The 18064-nt window shown below is 36.1% G+C and overlaps 1 protein-coding gene across 1 annotated transcript in view; it reads right to left on the bottom strand.

The window, feature by feature from the left end:
- LOC115345659 (transcription initiation factor TFIID subunit 4-like) overlaps positions 1-18064 on the bottom strand; it is a 151797-nt gene that overhangs the window by 91232 nt on the left and 42501 nt on the right. The window contains exon 10 of the mRNA XM_030024824.2: positions 12007-12176. Within this exon, the coding sequence (XP_029880684.1) occupies positions 12007-12176 (170 nt within the window). The remainder of the gene's footprint in view (positions 1-12006; positions 12177-18064) is intronic.

Raw genomic sequence — 18064 nt, 5'->3', positions numbered from 1 at the left:
GCAGCCTTCCAAACTATGCAATTCCATTCCTCCGTTTCAATAGCATAAGGGAAACTGATGATTTTATAGTTCTGCTGTAGGTGTCAGCAGTGAAATATTTAGAACACCTTAATCTCTGTAAAATTACATGTAATTAAATACACCATGATCAGTTAAGTAGTGACAGTTCAAGACTTACGCTATACAGGAACTTCTGGAGACTAAAAGCTGAAAAAATTGGGGGGGAAAGGGGAGAGCAGTTCACCTTCTAAAACTAGACAAGCAATTTTTGTATGTCCTAAGACACACCATGTGTGGTCTCTCCAGAAAGCAGGTCATGAAATCAACAGAAAGCAATAGGTGCTTTGTCTAATACTATTATATTGATAATTTTAAACTGAGCAACAGCATTTAACTATCAGGCTGACTAAACGCAACGGGGAAACTTTAATGCACTAAGGGCCCTTGGCATCCTGAGGAACTGTAAATGGCAATTATTGAACTTACTTGTCCCAACCTAATCAGGTGGGACATATAGCAGTGTCCTCAGCCTACAAAGTAATCCATCAATACTGCATTCATATTGCTATCAAAGGGAAAACCCAATCTTAAATATTAAGCTAGAGAACAGGGGGGATGGAACACAACAAAAGAAAAAATTCAGGAGGTTTTTTGGGTACAAAATACCCTGGGGTTGTGTTGGGGGGGGGCTTACCAGAGCCCCAGAGAGACTTTAGGTATTAAAAACTGAAGGAAAAGCTTGTTAAACAGAGCAATAGTGCAAACAACTAGCTCTGATGATTAGGATTAGAGATTCTTAGGGGTATAAGACAACCTGGTGATCGCAGGCAAAAGAAACAGTATGATAATTCTAGTTGTAATTTTTCTGTTTTCAGTCCTTTAAATAGAAGCTTCACTTTAAGTCTTACTAACTAAATGCATAAATAATTTAATAGATGTTGACTTGCTGTACTGTTAAGCCTATCCGGTGCTGGAAGACAGGACAAAGAAAGGAGAAACCAAAAAACTTTAGTTGCTACCTTCACAAAAACAGCCAATCCAAATGAAGTTGTCGGAGCAGGCGCCTCTGAGGAACCTATAACCTGGAGTGTGTTTAGGGAAGCCACAGGCTAGGGAGTGCTTCCTGCCAAACTAGAAAGAATCAGTGCCAAGTGCTTTGAGATTTGGTAAACAATTCCCTCTAGCAGGTACAAACCAGCACCCCTCTGTGAGGGGGCCGATGGCCAAGACATATTCCACAGCTCCAAACAGGCCTTGAACTGGAATGGCAAAGATTTTGTAAACCAGTATCTGATATACACTATACTTCCAGCTCACCTTCATATGTAATAAACTGACTTTGTTAAAGAGAGTGACTTTTTATCACCATGTAATTGTTGTTTACAAAATAACGGAAGACCCTACGTTAATTACTTCAGTGAGCTTGTTTGTAAAAGAACATTCCTCCTCTCATAGGATAAAAATTATTTCATGAGCCAGCTTCTGGATAAAAGCAAGATAGTCTTCTTGAGAACTCAAGACTTGCTGGGTGTAGTATTTGTTCCATAATTCTTCAGAACTACCCACCTTGAGATGATTCCCCAGGAAGCATTTTGTGAAATTGAGAAACTGGTGAAACATCAGTTACTCTTAAAAAATAAATTAATAAATCCCAAACTTACAGATTAAAATCCTCAAAATACATAGCCATTTTCATTGCAAGACACAGTAGAAAAAAAAGATAACCAGCCATACTATTGTAATGTAACATAAAGGAATAAAAATTCTGAATAAATGTTACACAAATTTTAATACTCTCTTCTCCTCCTGCTCCCTTCGAAGTAAATGCCAACCGAATTATTTCAGCAAAGTAAGATTCAACTAAGACTCATAAGCTCTGTATTGTGAACGCACTGGTACAAAACCACTCAAAGCTTGTTCCAGGTACTCTAGTGGATTTAACTTATTCAGTACAAACTATACTATACCAAATAGTTATGTATTTCCATAATTGTATAAAAACTTAAGAAAAGCTATACTGGGTAATATAGTCTGGCATCCTTTCTCTAACAGCAGTAGTGGCAGATGCTGCTAGAAGACTACTAAAAAAAAAAAAAAAAAAAGCATGCAGTGATAACTATGCAACAATATACAGCCTAGAACCATCCTAAGTTAGAGGATCTTACCTTTCTCTCTATTAGGGCAGGATGGAATTTTTTTCTCCATTAATTTTTCAAGTAATTTTTTGAACCTGCAACATCCTAAAACAAAGAGTTCCACAACTTAACTACTCACGTGGCAAAAAAAAAATAGCCCTTTTTGCTTGTTTTGAACTTTTACCTTCTAATTTCATTTGATATCTCTAAATCTTGTAAATGGAAAACCAGAAAAATAGCTCCATTCTAGGGGGTCATGTTGGTATTATTATTTTAACACAACAGAGCCAGAGAAATAGTTGTATCCATGCAAAAATCTACATGTAACCCAGGCCAAAATGTCTGATCCTATTTTCCATGCTGATTTGAAGCTCTTAGGCAAGTCAGTGGGATTCAGGGCAGGACAAGAAAACTCATCAAGTAGAAAAAATATTTCTCAAGAATGCTACTTAACCGTACTTATACAATTACTGTTTTGTGATGAAAGCCATGTAAGAATAACCAAAAAAAAAAGCCTTCACTTCTCTAAGAATTCTCAACCAGGTGGGTAAGTCTGAAAACCCACACATAATTCATACTTTTTGGCAAAAAGAAAGAACTAATTTGAGAAAAGGTCTGACCTAAAATATATATAACCAGACAATCCAGTTTCCAAAATTCTGTCTCTAAGCTAGATAATTAAACAGCTGAAAGGTAGCTATTAATCATCCCTACGAGTCTTTTTATTATCCTCAGTGGTTTGCCTCTAACAGAACCAAGCCAGTCACCAAACAACATTATGCACAGGTATGTGGAGGTTTGGAAAGTGGAAGGAGTTGCCACAAATCATGGAAGCATGAACATATGAGCAGTGCATCTAGAAGAAGAGAACACTTGGTATTCAGACGGCAAGGAAGCCTTAGAACCTGGTTAGAGAGGACAGAAAGAACATAAACTCTGAAGGAACAGAAGCTACTACTATTAATCTTTTCCCTATCTTTTTTCTGTAACTAAACTGTATAATACCTAAATTTTTTTAAAAGAAATCAAAATCTCAATGTGCTAAGGAAACATGTTATCCTTAATTTTGATGTTTAATTCCTTCTCTTTTAATAATTCCTCTTTAAGATTACTTGTGTGCAATTTCATGTGTATATCCTAAAAGAAGGACGGATGCTGAAGTTATCAAAAGGGAGGCACTGAAGGCCAAAGAATTTTTGAGAACTACATCCAGATCCTACCCTGTAACCCTAGTAATCTGTGCTGCAGCGACTGAACAGTGCGAGGAAAATGTAAAAGACAGAGGAGGGGACGAGAACTGAAATAGGTGCAGGTCTCAACAAGTCAAATGAGAATATACAGATTACAGTTATATGATTATTTTTTTAATCTTAGTTTTCTCAAAACATAAATACAATACAACATAATAAGCATGTCCAAAGACATTCAGGAACATTCAAGAATAAACACAGAGTAACTGTAGAGAATGGGAAAATATGTTCACTATTTTTATGAATAATAGTACATGCCTCAATGCACATTTGTGTTTGGTTACTCACTACAAAGTCAAATCAAAAGAGATTGTTAGAGGGACCAGATGAGAAAGAACTAATATGGCAATGACACCAGTAACAGTCCTTAAGAAAACAATAGAGAAGTCATTAGTTGGGGATTTATCCCCTACCTGTTTTCATGCAGGCTAGAAGAATGTGCTTCTTGGGCTAAGCCCAAGATCAAGAGATACTAAACCATTACAGGACCTCAGGCTTAAATACAAACCTCAGGCTTAAATACAAGAAGTATATGTTTATGACAGTATGCCAGGTGAGACAGAGATGGAGAAGAACTGTTGTAACAGAGATGACAAACACATGTGGAGGCACAGATGCCAGCATCCCGTAACATAGTCCTCGCAGCAACAGAACACTCTCTCAATCACATCCACACAAGGACTAAAAGGAATACCAAGTATAAGAATTTGCCTACATGCTTCTGTTCTTTTAAAGCAACTTCTGCAAATAATGCAGACATTTTGGCAAATTTTTTCCGGAGAAACCATCTTTCTGACACTGTAAGTCTTGTTGGTGACATGTCTGAAGAGGTATCACAGTTATCCACTACAAGCCTGATGCCAGGCAGACTAGCTCAACACGAGGCCTCATCTTAAGGAGGTGGGATGGCCATGTCAGTCGGAAAGGATATGCACAAACAATATAGAAAATTATAAAGGATACCAGAAGGGTAGACCAAAGACCATAACCTGAATTTCAAAATGTCAGCACCTTCATCTGTGTATGTCCAGGATTAGAGGAAAAGTTGTCAAGATCAGGACGTTGTGCCACATTCATTAATACCAAATCCGTGCATCACCAAATCGTCCCCCACAACAAAATTTATCCAGATCAGACATGGTCATTTGATTTTGTCAAAATAGCTGTAGTTTATGTTAGTTGATATTAAAGTTGCACTTCTACACTGTGCAAGAACAGATGGTGGTACCTCATCTGGCACAACATCCAGTATTGCAGCTACTTCCTTGAAAACAAATACCCTTTCGTTACTAGTAGAATGTCTTTGTACCAGTTCAACACTTTGCAACACTAGGCTGTGACTTATTTCATTTAACACTAGACACTGCAGAACTGGAAAACTGGTTAAACCACAGACCAACACTCTCCATATTACAAGCACTGAAAAAAAAGTGTCAAATCACCAATGAATTATAGTAGAATCTGGACTCTGTATGCAGCAGACTCAGCAACATGAAGAAGGCTAACAAATGCAATTCAAACTCATGGGAGAAGGAAAGACTAAAGTGACGTTTATGAGGTTTTTCAATAATTTTAAGAAATGAAAACATTACAACCTTAGTATGAGCAGCAGGATTGCCAAATAAACGTAATGAACAATCATTTCAACATATTTTAGAAAATATTACCTTTTACTTTTCCCCCCTTAAACGATCCTTGAGGATGCTGCTCACTGATCAATGACTTCCTCCTCCACAAAGATGTTCCAACATGTGTTGAGAGTTGGGGACATTAGTACCACCTCTAGAGCATGGAGTTTGCCTACAGGGATAATGTAAGTCAGCTTTATTGCAATATTGAATGGTTCTCTAAGGTTTTCTTTTTATTGTTCTTATTTTACATCCAATATTTATTACCAGAAATCTCTTTATGAGATGGACTTTATAAATTAATCTGGTAGACAATGCATCTCCACAGAATGATGAACTTAATTTTGCTTTCCTTTAAAGAGACCAAGAAATTTAAGCCATTCAATTCCCAGATACAAACTTATTCTGAGGCTGGGCAACATATTTTGGTAGGCCCTGAAGGCCAGAACTGCCTTCCAGAAATAGCAAGACCTTTTAAAGAAGGCTCTTCCACTACATTCATAACACAGAAGCAAGGTATTATGGTGAAAACAAAACTTGAATTCTCCAAATATTTCTGGGAGCAAATAGTATGGTCATGCTCTCAGTTCAACTGGAGTAAAACCTTTGAAAATGATGCCTGAAGAAACAGCTTCATTTTCTTCACAAATAATCATAGTTTGAACATATCTACATTTATTTTAAGAAATTACTGCTTGATGAAATAACATCAGTTCTGGCACTTAGAGGTGATACTGCTAAAAGCATAACTCAGATTCTGTAGTGTTGCAGAACCAATAAGATTAATAAAAAGAAAACCTTAGAAATACACAAAAAATATTGAACAGAAGCTGCCCTACCTTTCACAGAAAGGCATACTCCAAGCTCTCAGGTGGTACTGAAGTTACCATTCCAACACACGTTGGGACATCTTGTAGAACAGGAAGTCTGATCATGGACCTATTAAAGAAAGAACAACAATACAGTTTAACATTCTGCTGAAATATTTACTGGTTATGTTTATTTGGCAACACTGCTGCTGATACTAAGATGGGAATGTATTCCCACCTTTTTTGAAAAGGAAATAATAAATGTAAATAACATATAATTGTCTTATAATATTGTAACATTAGCAACCAATTAAGTTGGAATATAAAACCAGATTCTCTATTGAACATGTACAATAAACTCCCATCTCAACATAAGAAACTAAATTATCACAACTATGGACATTGATAAGAACACTGGGAGCAGTGCACACCTTCTAATCTAAATAAAATTTCTAGCAAATTGCTTGTTTTATACTAATGAAAAAAAAAACCCTAACTCTGCACTAAGTTACAGAACTATTCCAGATGTCAGAATGTAAATACATCTCTACACCTGCCACATCTCTGCAGGTGACATACTGAAGTTTATAGGAACTGGAGAAAGTCAACTTTTTAGGCATGCACAGTAACTTGTAATTTGGATTATACAATACCTAACACGACTTTGTTCCTGAGAAAAAGCAACTAAATCACAGAAAACAACACTCTAGCTACAGTTCAAGTGGATTAAGCATGTCATTAGGACAATGCATGACTTCAAAATGCTACTTAAGAACAAGTATGTGTTAGAACTATCTCCAAACACAATCAAGAGTTATGTCCACAGGTGTTTAAGGAGGTCATCCTGACAGAAAGATGCTGCTGGAAAAACTAATATTAAAAGGAATATTTCAGTTTGAAGACAAATAAACTCATGGATAAAAAGTTAAAAAGTCAACAATGAAAACGACTAAGTCATATCAACAAAAAGTGCAGTGAAAACAAAAAATTATGTTCACAGGCAATATGATAGCTCAGAATTTCAGAATCCACAACAACTGTAATCTAAGCAGCTATAGAAACCCTCTAAAATAAACCAACCAGAGAAGTAAGTATACTTTTATGTTAGAACTGCTCTGTGTATGAAAGAGCAATCATCAGTAGTACAGTTTCATCTCATTCAAAGATGAATACAACTGTTGACAAACAAACAGATGAAACGGGGATGACAGAATGACTCTCTTATTAAACTAATAACAAATGCTTTAAATAGAGGCTCTGAAATCTACTGGCCTGGTTCCATATGAAGGATATCCCAATCAGTTTTTAGATGGTTTAGCAATAGAAAATGCCCTCTAGAGTACTCAAATTATTTATTTAAAATATATACATATGCATACAACTGGGCTGCCACTGTGATGCCACATAGTAGATTCAATACACTCCAGAATACAGAAAACACAGATAAGCTATTTTCTTATGTTTTAACATGCATTTTTATAGCAGACATGCAATTCAAGTGTGACTGAACAAAGACAGAATCAAGGCAGAACAATGATCAATATTTCATCAGACAGATTTAAAAAGTATTTTACGTGTAAAATAACAAAAAGGTAAACCTATAAATTATGTTGAGCCTAACCCTACAACTGTTACATTGACAGAGACAGTAGCTTATTTCTATCAAGCCAAGCTTCTCTGAAGCTATTTTAAGGAAGACTAAGCCTTTTAACTACTGGACCAGGAGAATGTGGATTCATCAGCACATTTTCAAGCTTCACAATAATTGGCCTGCACCACTATGTGTGTTCCAGCCTAAAAATCTATTTGGATGAAGCAAGATAATCCAATACTGATTTTGTGATAGGAAATGTTGCAGGTGTATGCTATGCTGTCAATGTAAGACCTTTTCCAAAGGAAATTTATAACAATGCTAGATAACAGACATGAATACAGTATTTTGTAAAATCATGCTATAGAAAAATTGATTTCCTAATGCAGATGTAAAAATAATTCTGAATGAATGTGAAATAAAAATATTGATGATTCTCCAATACATTTTTATCATACACATTTAAGTAAAAATAATTTGAAAATACAAGATGGACAGTTAAAATGTATTCAATATAGCCAAACCAGTCCCACATTTCTTAGAATGTCACATTTGTAATTATTCTGTTCAGCCAGTGCTCTTAACAATAAAAACTGAAGTAGAAAAATTGGGTGAAGAACACTGAAAGTGAAGAGAAAGAGAGAAAGAAACAATCTAAGTCAAAGAATACATTATGCCAAACTTATTTTTCATTATTATTGCATTAAGACACTTAATTTATGGTTAAGATTCTCCACAAGCGATGAACTTTTAGGGATGCCAAGTAAAAGCAAAACGGCATCATCTGGTTGTTGAAGAAATCAGTCAGAATTAAAACAAAAGCTGTGGGAATTAATAAGCTGCTGCAGATTCTAAGGTTGTGAGGATATCATGCTCTTTTGACCACAAAATATAAAGCAATGTTTTTTGGAACCGCTAGCGGAGGTTCTAGAGACCACCAACTCTCAGTCAAAAGACTTCTTAGGAAAGTATGCAATGTATCTGTTCCTTTTTCTATGGATTTAGTTATCAGGCAATATAAAAACGATCACCTTTTATCCCATCCTTCACTATGCCCTGCTACCTTTCACTAATACTAAATATAAAATACAGTGCAGCCTAACTTTTATCTGCTCTCAGAAACTATGCTGTAATAAAGTAATTTCTGAGTCAAGGAGTTTTTATTTTCACAAGATGGTTACAAACCAGAGAAAACTGTCATGCTTAAAACAACCTGCTAAGTCATATTGTTTTATTCACTGAAGTGTTGCCCCTTTTGGGGAAACTCAGAATGTCAAAAACTAGCTTCTAGAACCTAAACAATACAGCATTCTTACCTACCAAGAAACAGCTTATGAATGAATAAAAGTGAAACAATTACAAATTATTAAGCTTTTTTTCTTGTCTTTCCCATAAACCACATGAAAAAGCTAGGATTTTTCAGCATTATTTACCTGTGACAGTCTTATCAGTTTATCTCGCCCTTTAAAGAAGTATTACTCATTTTACTAATAAAGTTAAAGACCTAGAAAGTTTTAAGAGTTTGTATACATATCAGCATGCACATGTGTGGAATGATTGCTGGAGGTGATTTATTGACATGTGTGTCCCCCGCTTAAGGGAAGGTAAACCTCCAGGGTGGAATGCGGTGGACACGCAAGAAAACTGTTCCATAATAATTCGCTAAGCAACATAACCTGCAACCTTAGATCTTAGCAACACCAAGGGAGCTTGGTATGCTGACTCTTGAGAAAAACAACATGGAGGGTGGAGCAGAGTGATGAAGAACATCAACTTCTGCCTCTCAACTTCCCCAAAAGAGAAACAAAAGCCTTACAACTCTTTGCATGTTTCACTGTGCTGTGCTGTCATGTAGAAAGATCAGGGTTTAAAGTTTTAGGATCCTGAATGGAACAGCAAAAGCAATACATTATCTGCTAAGAAATACCCACGAAATACCCACTCTTGATTTTGCATCAAAGAATTTGAAACAGTCACAGCTCCGTCTTCCTACATGAACAAATGGCAATGATTACCAGCCAAAGATGACTAGATACAAAATTGGATAAGGAAACACGTGGGAAGTGGATTAATATCTTTGCATTAATTACCTTTCAGTTACTTCTTCCATTTAAAAGGATCAATAATAATATTAGTCATTTAGATCTAAAATAAACCGTGGATGGTAACACTGCCAAGTTACAGTAGAGATAAGAACGTACAATATATTAAGAAACCTCTTTCACTATAACTTTGAGGCATTTGGCTGGTGGTTACTGCCAAAGACTGAGTAGCATCTGCTCTCACTTTAGCAGTTTATATTCTGACTCTGGTGAATGGAAGCACAATCTCTGAAACAGCCTTTGGGGAACACTACTGAGTTGCTCGACAGAGCTCACACTCAGAAAAGAGAGAAGGAGATTAGTATTACAGAAAAGTTCAAAGATCTAGCTTCTGAGAAAGGAGAGAAGAACAGTTTCCTAATACTGTACATACTGCAAATCTCTCTTACTAAAACATTAAAAACATGCCCTAAAACTAAAGTGATCATTAAATATGAAAAGATTTAAAGGCAGAAAATAAGGTCTGTTTAAGTTGTATTCAGGTAAAAGTAAGAAAAAACAATGTATTTTATCTCATTTGTCGACAGGCATAACCAAAACAGAAGAATGAGGGCACACATAACATTCTTTTTCCTAATGTGCTTGAGAAGGTGACAGCCTCCTTTGCTTAGTCCTGGTGCACCTAGGCCCAGCAACATATGGTAAGACTGAGTTTTGTTGTGAACTTACAATGTTGTTATTTTAAGTGTCCAGTAGCACAAACGACTAAATTTGTGTGTGGTCCTATGCAAACAACAGATCTGGCCACACACAGTGAAAACCAAGCTTCTACAACTTCAAAATCAGCTGAAGGAATTCTCTCCTCAAGAGCCATAGATCCCAGATAGTAGCCACTAGTGAACCCCACAGCCACTTTCAAAACTATAAAAGGCTTCATGTAAAGCCAAAATAAAGCTCTAAAAGTGGCTGCAGGAGATCACTAGGAGTGGCCGCTCTTCTGGATTCACTGCTTTTGAGAAGTAAATCCCTGCAGCTGCTTTTAAAAGCTTTGAAAGTTTCATTTCAATTATCAAAGCCAATAAAGCTTCAAAAACAGCCATAGGGATTTGTTCCTCAGAGGAGCAAACCCCAAAAGGCAGTGATGAATAGTGTGATGGGTTCTGTGGCTCTTAAAGTATGTACAGATTCCTGTAAGTCCTACACTTGTAATTACAGCTTCATGTTGTGCAGCAATTGTTACACCCAGACAGTTCATTAAGGCTTATATGGCAAATTCATTACTCATTTCCCATTCTTTTTAACAGTTTTATGTCTGTTTCCTTTTTGTTTTCTTACACCTGTGTAAACTATTATGTGAGTATCCCTCACAACGGTTTCTCAAACAAATTTCATTAAAACCTTGCTGGATTCCTATCTCAGGTGGTGGTAAGCCATCTCACAAAATGTTGCCAATATGCCTTCCCAGACTGCATCACATAATGCCATCATCACATCATCGCAACATGATAACTATAGCATGCAAAATAATCCATTCCTCTGAATGAAAACTTAAAAGGGCACTAATTAAAATACAACAGTGAAGCTTGACAATAAGTCAATGAAGAACTTTGTCTGCAACTGCAATATAAAAAGGCTTCCATTAATTCAATGAACATAAACACAAATAACATTTCAGAAGTAACCACATGACTTATAAACCTAACTGTACTGATCTGTAACAAGATTTTGGTCTTATCTTTAAAATTATTAGAACTAGAACCCTAAAAATTTTGCAAGTTTAACTAGTGACATAAGCATAGTCCTAAAAAAAAATAATATATGATTTATGCTCCTAACCAATTTGAACTTAGTATCTTAAGACACTGATGGCTCTGAAAATATTACCAAAATTATGTTGAAAAAGATACATTGAGGTACTAGAACATATATAGTATATTAATAAAGTATACTTACTAACCTTAAAACATCACTAATTTTGAATAGTTATTTTTTCTACTAAAGTTTTTAACTTCTATTTTCAAATGGCAGAATAAATAAACACACCTTTTTGCCAGGATAAATAAATACACCTTTTTAAAAAAATGCTGTAAGAAAATCACCATGAACTTAAATAAATGCAGGTGTTACGAACTGAATAACTGGTTTGTATGGAGAAAGAAAATCTTGACAGAAAACTTCAACATTCTGTTAAATGTTATTCACAGGTGTCCTCTGTGACCTGTACTACTTACTTTACCTCTCTGTTTCAATCTTCTCATGTGTAAAACATGAAGGAGGATTGTGAGAAATAATTAATGTTTGCAAAGAGCTTTGAGATCCTTGGATATAAAAAACATGGGGAAAGCATGAAGTATAAAAGTACCAGTATACTATTTTTTTCCAACTTGAGATAACTAAGTTACTTTTATCACAAAAACCTTGAAAGTTTAGTAATACAAGATAATGCAATAAAATGCTTAAAAAACAATCTTAAGTGCTAAGCATATTCTGTTACTCAGAATCGCATAACTCCAAAGAAAACACTATCAAAAGGAAAGGACACATTTCTCACCCATTTCAAGTATGCGTTTATGTAGCGGTATAGCAGCAAGAAAGGGTTCATCTTTACAGGACTGTATCTGGGTTCCAACCAAGTCAGAGTTGGTAGCCATAATTCGGGCACTTTCTTCATTAAGATTAACGCCAGCCATAGAGGCAACATCATTGATGTCATCATCATCTCTATAATGAAAAAAAAACCCCAAATAAAAGTAATTCTGCATGTGATATATTCATTTTGTATATTATCTGCTTCTCCAAAAGTAATCATCATGCAATATGTCCAGTGGCTGGGCCAACTTGAGGCACAACCACTAGGGTCTGCGTTTTCATAGAATTTATTCTAGATTCAGAAATAACTAAATATTTCTCTGAGCACATTAGGAAAACTTTAGAAGCAGGACAATTTGTCTGTAACAGAAGGTGTGACAGGTGTCTTTTCTTCATCTGAGAGTCAGTGATATCAATGAAACCAGGATGGTCAGGAAACTAAAGACAATGATCATCACTAAAGACAAAGCATTTGGCTATTCTCTTTATGCTGAAAACTAGGAGCAAAATGATAAAGAAAAACCCTACAGACATTAAAAGCAAAAACATGAATTTGGAATCCTGCACTGTTTCACAAGTTCGTGTCAAAATGGGCACCAAAACATTTTCAGCAATAGTCAGGAAAGATTCTTTGACCATGATGAGTTCATAGGTAAGTTTGGGTTCCAAGTGCGGTTTGAGTATGTGCTGGTATTTTCTCTGGCAACATACAAAAATCAGTAGAACATGCCAACTAGTTTTAGTAAAATGAGCTGGATTTGAAAAGATGATAGCAGCACTTCCTTGGCCACTGTTTGCCCTGCAATACACCTTCCTAACAGCTGGAGAAAGTACTGACTAAAAAATTTGAGTTTCCACACCTGTATCTCCCAAGCATCTTTTACCTCCTACCTCTATGAGGTATGACTCATAACTGTGGAAACAACCATCTGTTTTTAGCACATTCTGTTCAGGAGCTATTACTGACGCGAACACTGTGTTTCAGCATATTCTAGGAGTGATTACACAACCTTTGAGAATATATATATACGGAAAAGATCCACACACATCCAAGTCCAGACTCCTACTACTGCATAAAGCAAACAAATAAAACCTTAATTTGAAAGATTTTTAAAAAATTATTACATAGATACCGTCCTGTGCACCCTAGAATACTTTCTGTCACTTGTTACAAGTTTAACGCCTACAGTAAAAACCAAAAGCTACAAGTAAGGTTTGAGAACAAAAGGGGAGAAATCCAGAAATCCATCATCTAGGTCATCCCTGTCCTCGCATACTCTCCTTGATATCTACACTAGAGCAGCCAATTTTGGTGGAAGACTTCTGTGGTTTTGTTAGGTAGTGGTTTTGTTTTCGTTTGCGGGAAGAAGTCAAAAAGGGATTTTTGTTTGTATAAACCTGGAGAAATGTGCTGAACACTTGAGGCAGAATATGGAAAATTTTACAATGATTGACAGAAAAATGAGCTTTTATTATTTTCCACGAGTGCTAAGCACTTGATTTCTTCTCTTAGAATGAAATTCCTGAAGATAGCATCACAAAGTTGATCTGCCATGACGACTTTCATGTTGAGTCTAAAGGATTTTCATTTCTACATTTCACATGGTATGTATATGATACCCATAGGAGGGTCACAAGAGCTGCCATGAAGAAACTGGGCTCCTATGCATTCAGTGCATAGACGACTGAACTACTCTTCAGCCTTGTCCAACCAGTTGTGAAACTGCCCCCAAATATCACAGCTGATAAATGTACTTGGCCACGTAACAACTAACAGTGACTTAAATATTCAGTTACGAGTTCAAAAGATTCTAAATACAAATGGAAAACAGCAACTAAAACTGAAAAAGGGGAAAACCTAAGATTTTGGGGAACTTAAAAACCTCACTGTGTTCAATAGAATGAGCATTACCGAAGGTAATCTACCCAGGACTCAGAAGGCCCAAATCCAGCAGGCCTTTTAAACCATGGCAAAATCAAATTCATATAAAGGTTGTTACCATAACACAAATTCAAAACTATGTAAGATAGTAGAAGCTACTGGAAAACAGACTTGAGCCCAGAATTTCAAAATAAAGCTAAAACCAACGAAACTACAAAGCATCAACCAGCTTGTGCAGTTAAAAAAAAAAATAAAATCCAACATTGATTCCCAGTGGACCCCCACATCTCTGTGGGTGTGAAGGCAGGACTGCTGCCCTGTGGGGTCCGGCAGTGCCTGGGTACCGCTGCCTGCTGAAGGAACCCGAGCACAAAGACTCAAAGGATCTCAATAAAATATCAACTGAGCAGGATACTCTCATCCTTTCTCTATATACAGCCCCCATTATCTCACTTGCTTTAGCAAGCATTTATCACACAGTTATGCACAATCTGGCTAGCAGTAAGTAATACAGTCTCAACACCGTACTTCCAGATCAGGTTGGCAGTATTGAGGTACTTTCATCTCCTTTGAGTAATCATCCATACAAAAATCAAGTCTCTTGACTTCAAGAACACAATTTTTAAGAGAAGTTTATACTTATCTCTACTTTTACTTAATAGCTGAAGAAAGTACAATCTATCTTTTCTCTTCCTTCTGCTTAGCATTTTAGCTATTCCAATTTTTATTTGGAATACAGATCTGTGACCACATTATAAATAAACAAATATTGTCTGAAATAAAAACAAACAATTAATTTGGGGACAAACCAGGATTCCAATGAAATTATCAAAATCAATGTGATACCACTTTTAAAGACACTGTAAAAAAAAAAAAGTTACAAACAGTACAGTGATTAAAAATCACTGTAACTCCTGGACAGAATCACTTGCCTCCATCTTACATTGGCAATCTACTATCTGTGAGTGCATCTTTTTTTTTTTTTTTTTTTTTTTTTTACATGGAAGACAGATATGAAATGTTTTAATCATAGTTGGCACTACAATTTTTTCAGTCTAATGGGAAAAACTCTACCAATATATACTTTTTGACTTTGACGAACTTTATCACAATAAACAGCTTGGGTTTGCATACTGAAACACACGCATGCATTTAGAGAGATTGAGAGAGAGAGGGCTAGCATTCTTGCCAAACAATTTCCTATGAAAGTCAACTTTTAAGTGCAGATGAGTGAGTTTTCAGAAGTCATTCCATGGAACAAAGATGCCATCCAGTGGTCGTCTAGATTGATGATTACTGTCTATCCTTCCCTTTTCACCCCAGCACAGTATTTAACAATTTCATGTTTCTTGGCATATATTACTGTGCTCATACTAATTATACTGTTTTAGTGATTATTTCTGGTTTTTACTTAATTAAATTCTGAGTCTTGTGGGATAAATCTAACATTCCAAGAGGAATGCTACTTTTAAGGAGATAGCATGGGTTCTCAAACCCTTTCCAAACGCAAGCTACATCTTAAAGTAGTCTAAGAGTTCAATCCTTCCTCTTATATTCAACCTCTTGTAACACCTCTCCCTCTCCTCTTCATTAAAAACACTCATGCAATTACAAAAAAAAACCACACCAAAAAACCAAACTTATCTGAAAATAAGAAATAAAAAACAAAGTATTTGCACAGTTGTCCGTAACATGTTTCAAAGACTTTGTTTAAACTAAGACAAGCCGTTATAAAAATGCGGTAGCATTTTCTTTATGAACAAATCTTAACTGCACGATTGCATACTGTTCTTTCTCAAGCACTCTGTAACATTTGAGCCAATGATGTCCAAATATGAAATACTGAACTGCTTCCAAATAAGCTATAAGAATACATAAAGCAACTGAGACAACATTATATTATTGATTCCCTCTCTCTCAGAAGTGAGATCTCAAGTTGTTAGGGCAAAGTCCCTACATGTATGGAAGACTCTGAGCAAGTCTACAAATTCCATGGATCATAAGATTAGAGATCAACAACACCACATTGGATATAAACAATGACTTGAAATTACAGTAACAGTCACTACTACATCACATTTTTTAATGGCATAAATTCTCTTTACACAAATTTATTATAATGCTTATTCTGACTTTCAAGCTTTAATTTGAAATTTCTCCCTAATACTGCTTTGTCATACAATTCAGTCACAGTCCGTGTTGGGTCTTCTCAGTGATAAGCAAAAGGGATGACAGAACATCATACCACATTTGTGGTCAGCATTTTTCTTTATTTTGAAAAATATGGAAAAATACACAATCATATTATAGCTTGAAATATTTATTTGGAAAAACAAAGAATCTTAAAGCTTAAGGTTTTATGTCATATACCAGTTTGAGATGAAAACTTTGAAGTTATCCATTTAACACTTACATTCGCTTTCTATCTCTCCTTAAAGGACAGGCTGCTTTGCACATTATTAGATGTAACACCATGCATTTTGAGGCATTTTGCCAGAACTATGTTATTAGACTTCTATTTTTAAAAATAAAAATAAAATAACAGGCAACAGATTCTTCTGGCTAGACAAAAGAGGTCTGAAAACAAATTTTTTATTCCCAGGTAGACTCTACTTTAAAATGTTGCCAGTCAGCAGCATAAAATATGAATACTAATATAAGCTTCAAGTGATCACAGTCACCTCATAGAACTGATTCTGAAAAAAACCCCATCACATTGGCTGTATAAAACCTGATAGTGACAGGCTCCAAGAGGTTACATATAACTTCAAAATACTGTTTCAGAAAAAGAAAGGTTCCTGTGAAAAGGAAGGAGAATCTGGCTAGCTGGTACACTATGGCAAACGTATCATCAGCACACACATTAAGGAACAGTTCTGTCCACTTCTTGCCTCATTTTACATGCAATGCCACTGAGCCTTACTCAGTACAGTTAGGAAGCGGTAGGATAATACAAGAGTACAAACGCCTATCTCCATCCTTGGAGATATGTAGAACTAGAAGAGTCCCGGATCTAACCAAACCTGCTCTGAGTCAGAAGTTGGACTAGCTGACCTCTCAAGGTCCCTTCCAACTGAAATTATTCTGACTCAGTATCAGGGGAAACAAATGTTTCCACTAGTTCTTTATATTGGCCACAATCTGAACTATGGGGAGTAACGACTTTGAGAGTCTGCTATTTTCACTGTCATCACTGGTAGATTATGTTAGCGGGAGCTCTGAGATTACCAAACTAGACGATGATGTACACAGCAGTTGTAGCCAAATACGCAGGCCCCTAGCAGACTTCAGTGGGCCTTCTGCTTCACGTCTCCCAACTACAGAAACCTCTGCCTGGACTATTATGGTACAAACGTAAATCTAGAGTCTCTACTGTAAAACAAACAAAAAATAACAAAAAATGGAATTCAAATTTCCATCCTTAGGTGTAGTTGAAAGTCAACTAAATGGATGTTGTGGTTTAACCCCAGCCAGCAGCTAAGCACCACATAGCCACTCGCTCACTCCTCCTCCCTCCCAGTGGGATGGGGAGGAGAATCGGAAAAAAAAAGTAAAACTTATGGGTTCAGATTAGAACAGTTTAATAACTAAAATAAAATATAATAATAACAAAATAGAATAACAATAATTGTACTCAAAAGGAATATAACAAAAAGAGATAAATTAGACCCAAGTGATGCACAATGCAATTTCTCACCACCCGCTGACCAACGCCCGAGCAGCGATCCGCCCTTCCTGGCAACTCCCCCCAGTTTATATACTGAGCATGACGTTCTATGGTATGGAATATCCCTTTGGCTACTTTGGGTCAGCTGTCCTGGCTATGGTCCCTCCCAGCTTCTTGTGCACCTGCTTGCTGGCAGAGCATGGGAAACCAAAAAATCCTTAACTTAGGATAAGCACTACTCAGCAACAACTAAAACATCAGTGTGTTGCCAACATTATTCTCACACTAAATCCAAAACACACTGTACCAGCTACTGGGAAGAAAATTAACTCTATCCCACCGAAACCAGGACAATGGAGTTGTCTGTAGTTCTCTCTGAAAAGTATAGAAACAATAAATTTTAATACTAAAAAAGGGTGACACAAAATTTCATGAATACAACAACTTCACATTGCAGAATTCTTGGGTTGA

This window comes from Aquila chrysaetos, chromosome 9 (genome assembly GCF_900496995.4).
Source record: "Aquila chrysaetos chrysaetos chromosome 9, bAquChr1.4, whole genome shotgun sequence".
In the NCBI taxonomy this organism is placed as follows: domain Eukaryota; kingdom Metazoa; phylum Chordata; class Aves; order Accipitriformes; family Accipitridae; genus Aquila; species Aquila chrysaetos.
The sequence above is the reverse complement of the archived record's forward strand: the minus strand, read 5'-3'. Positions and strand labels throughout refer to the sequence as shown.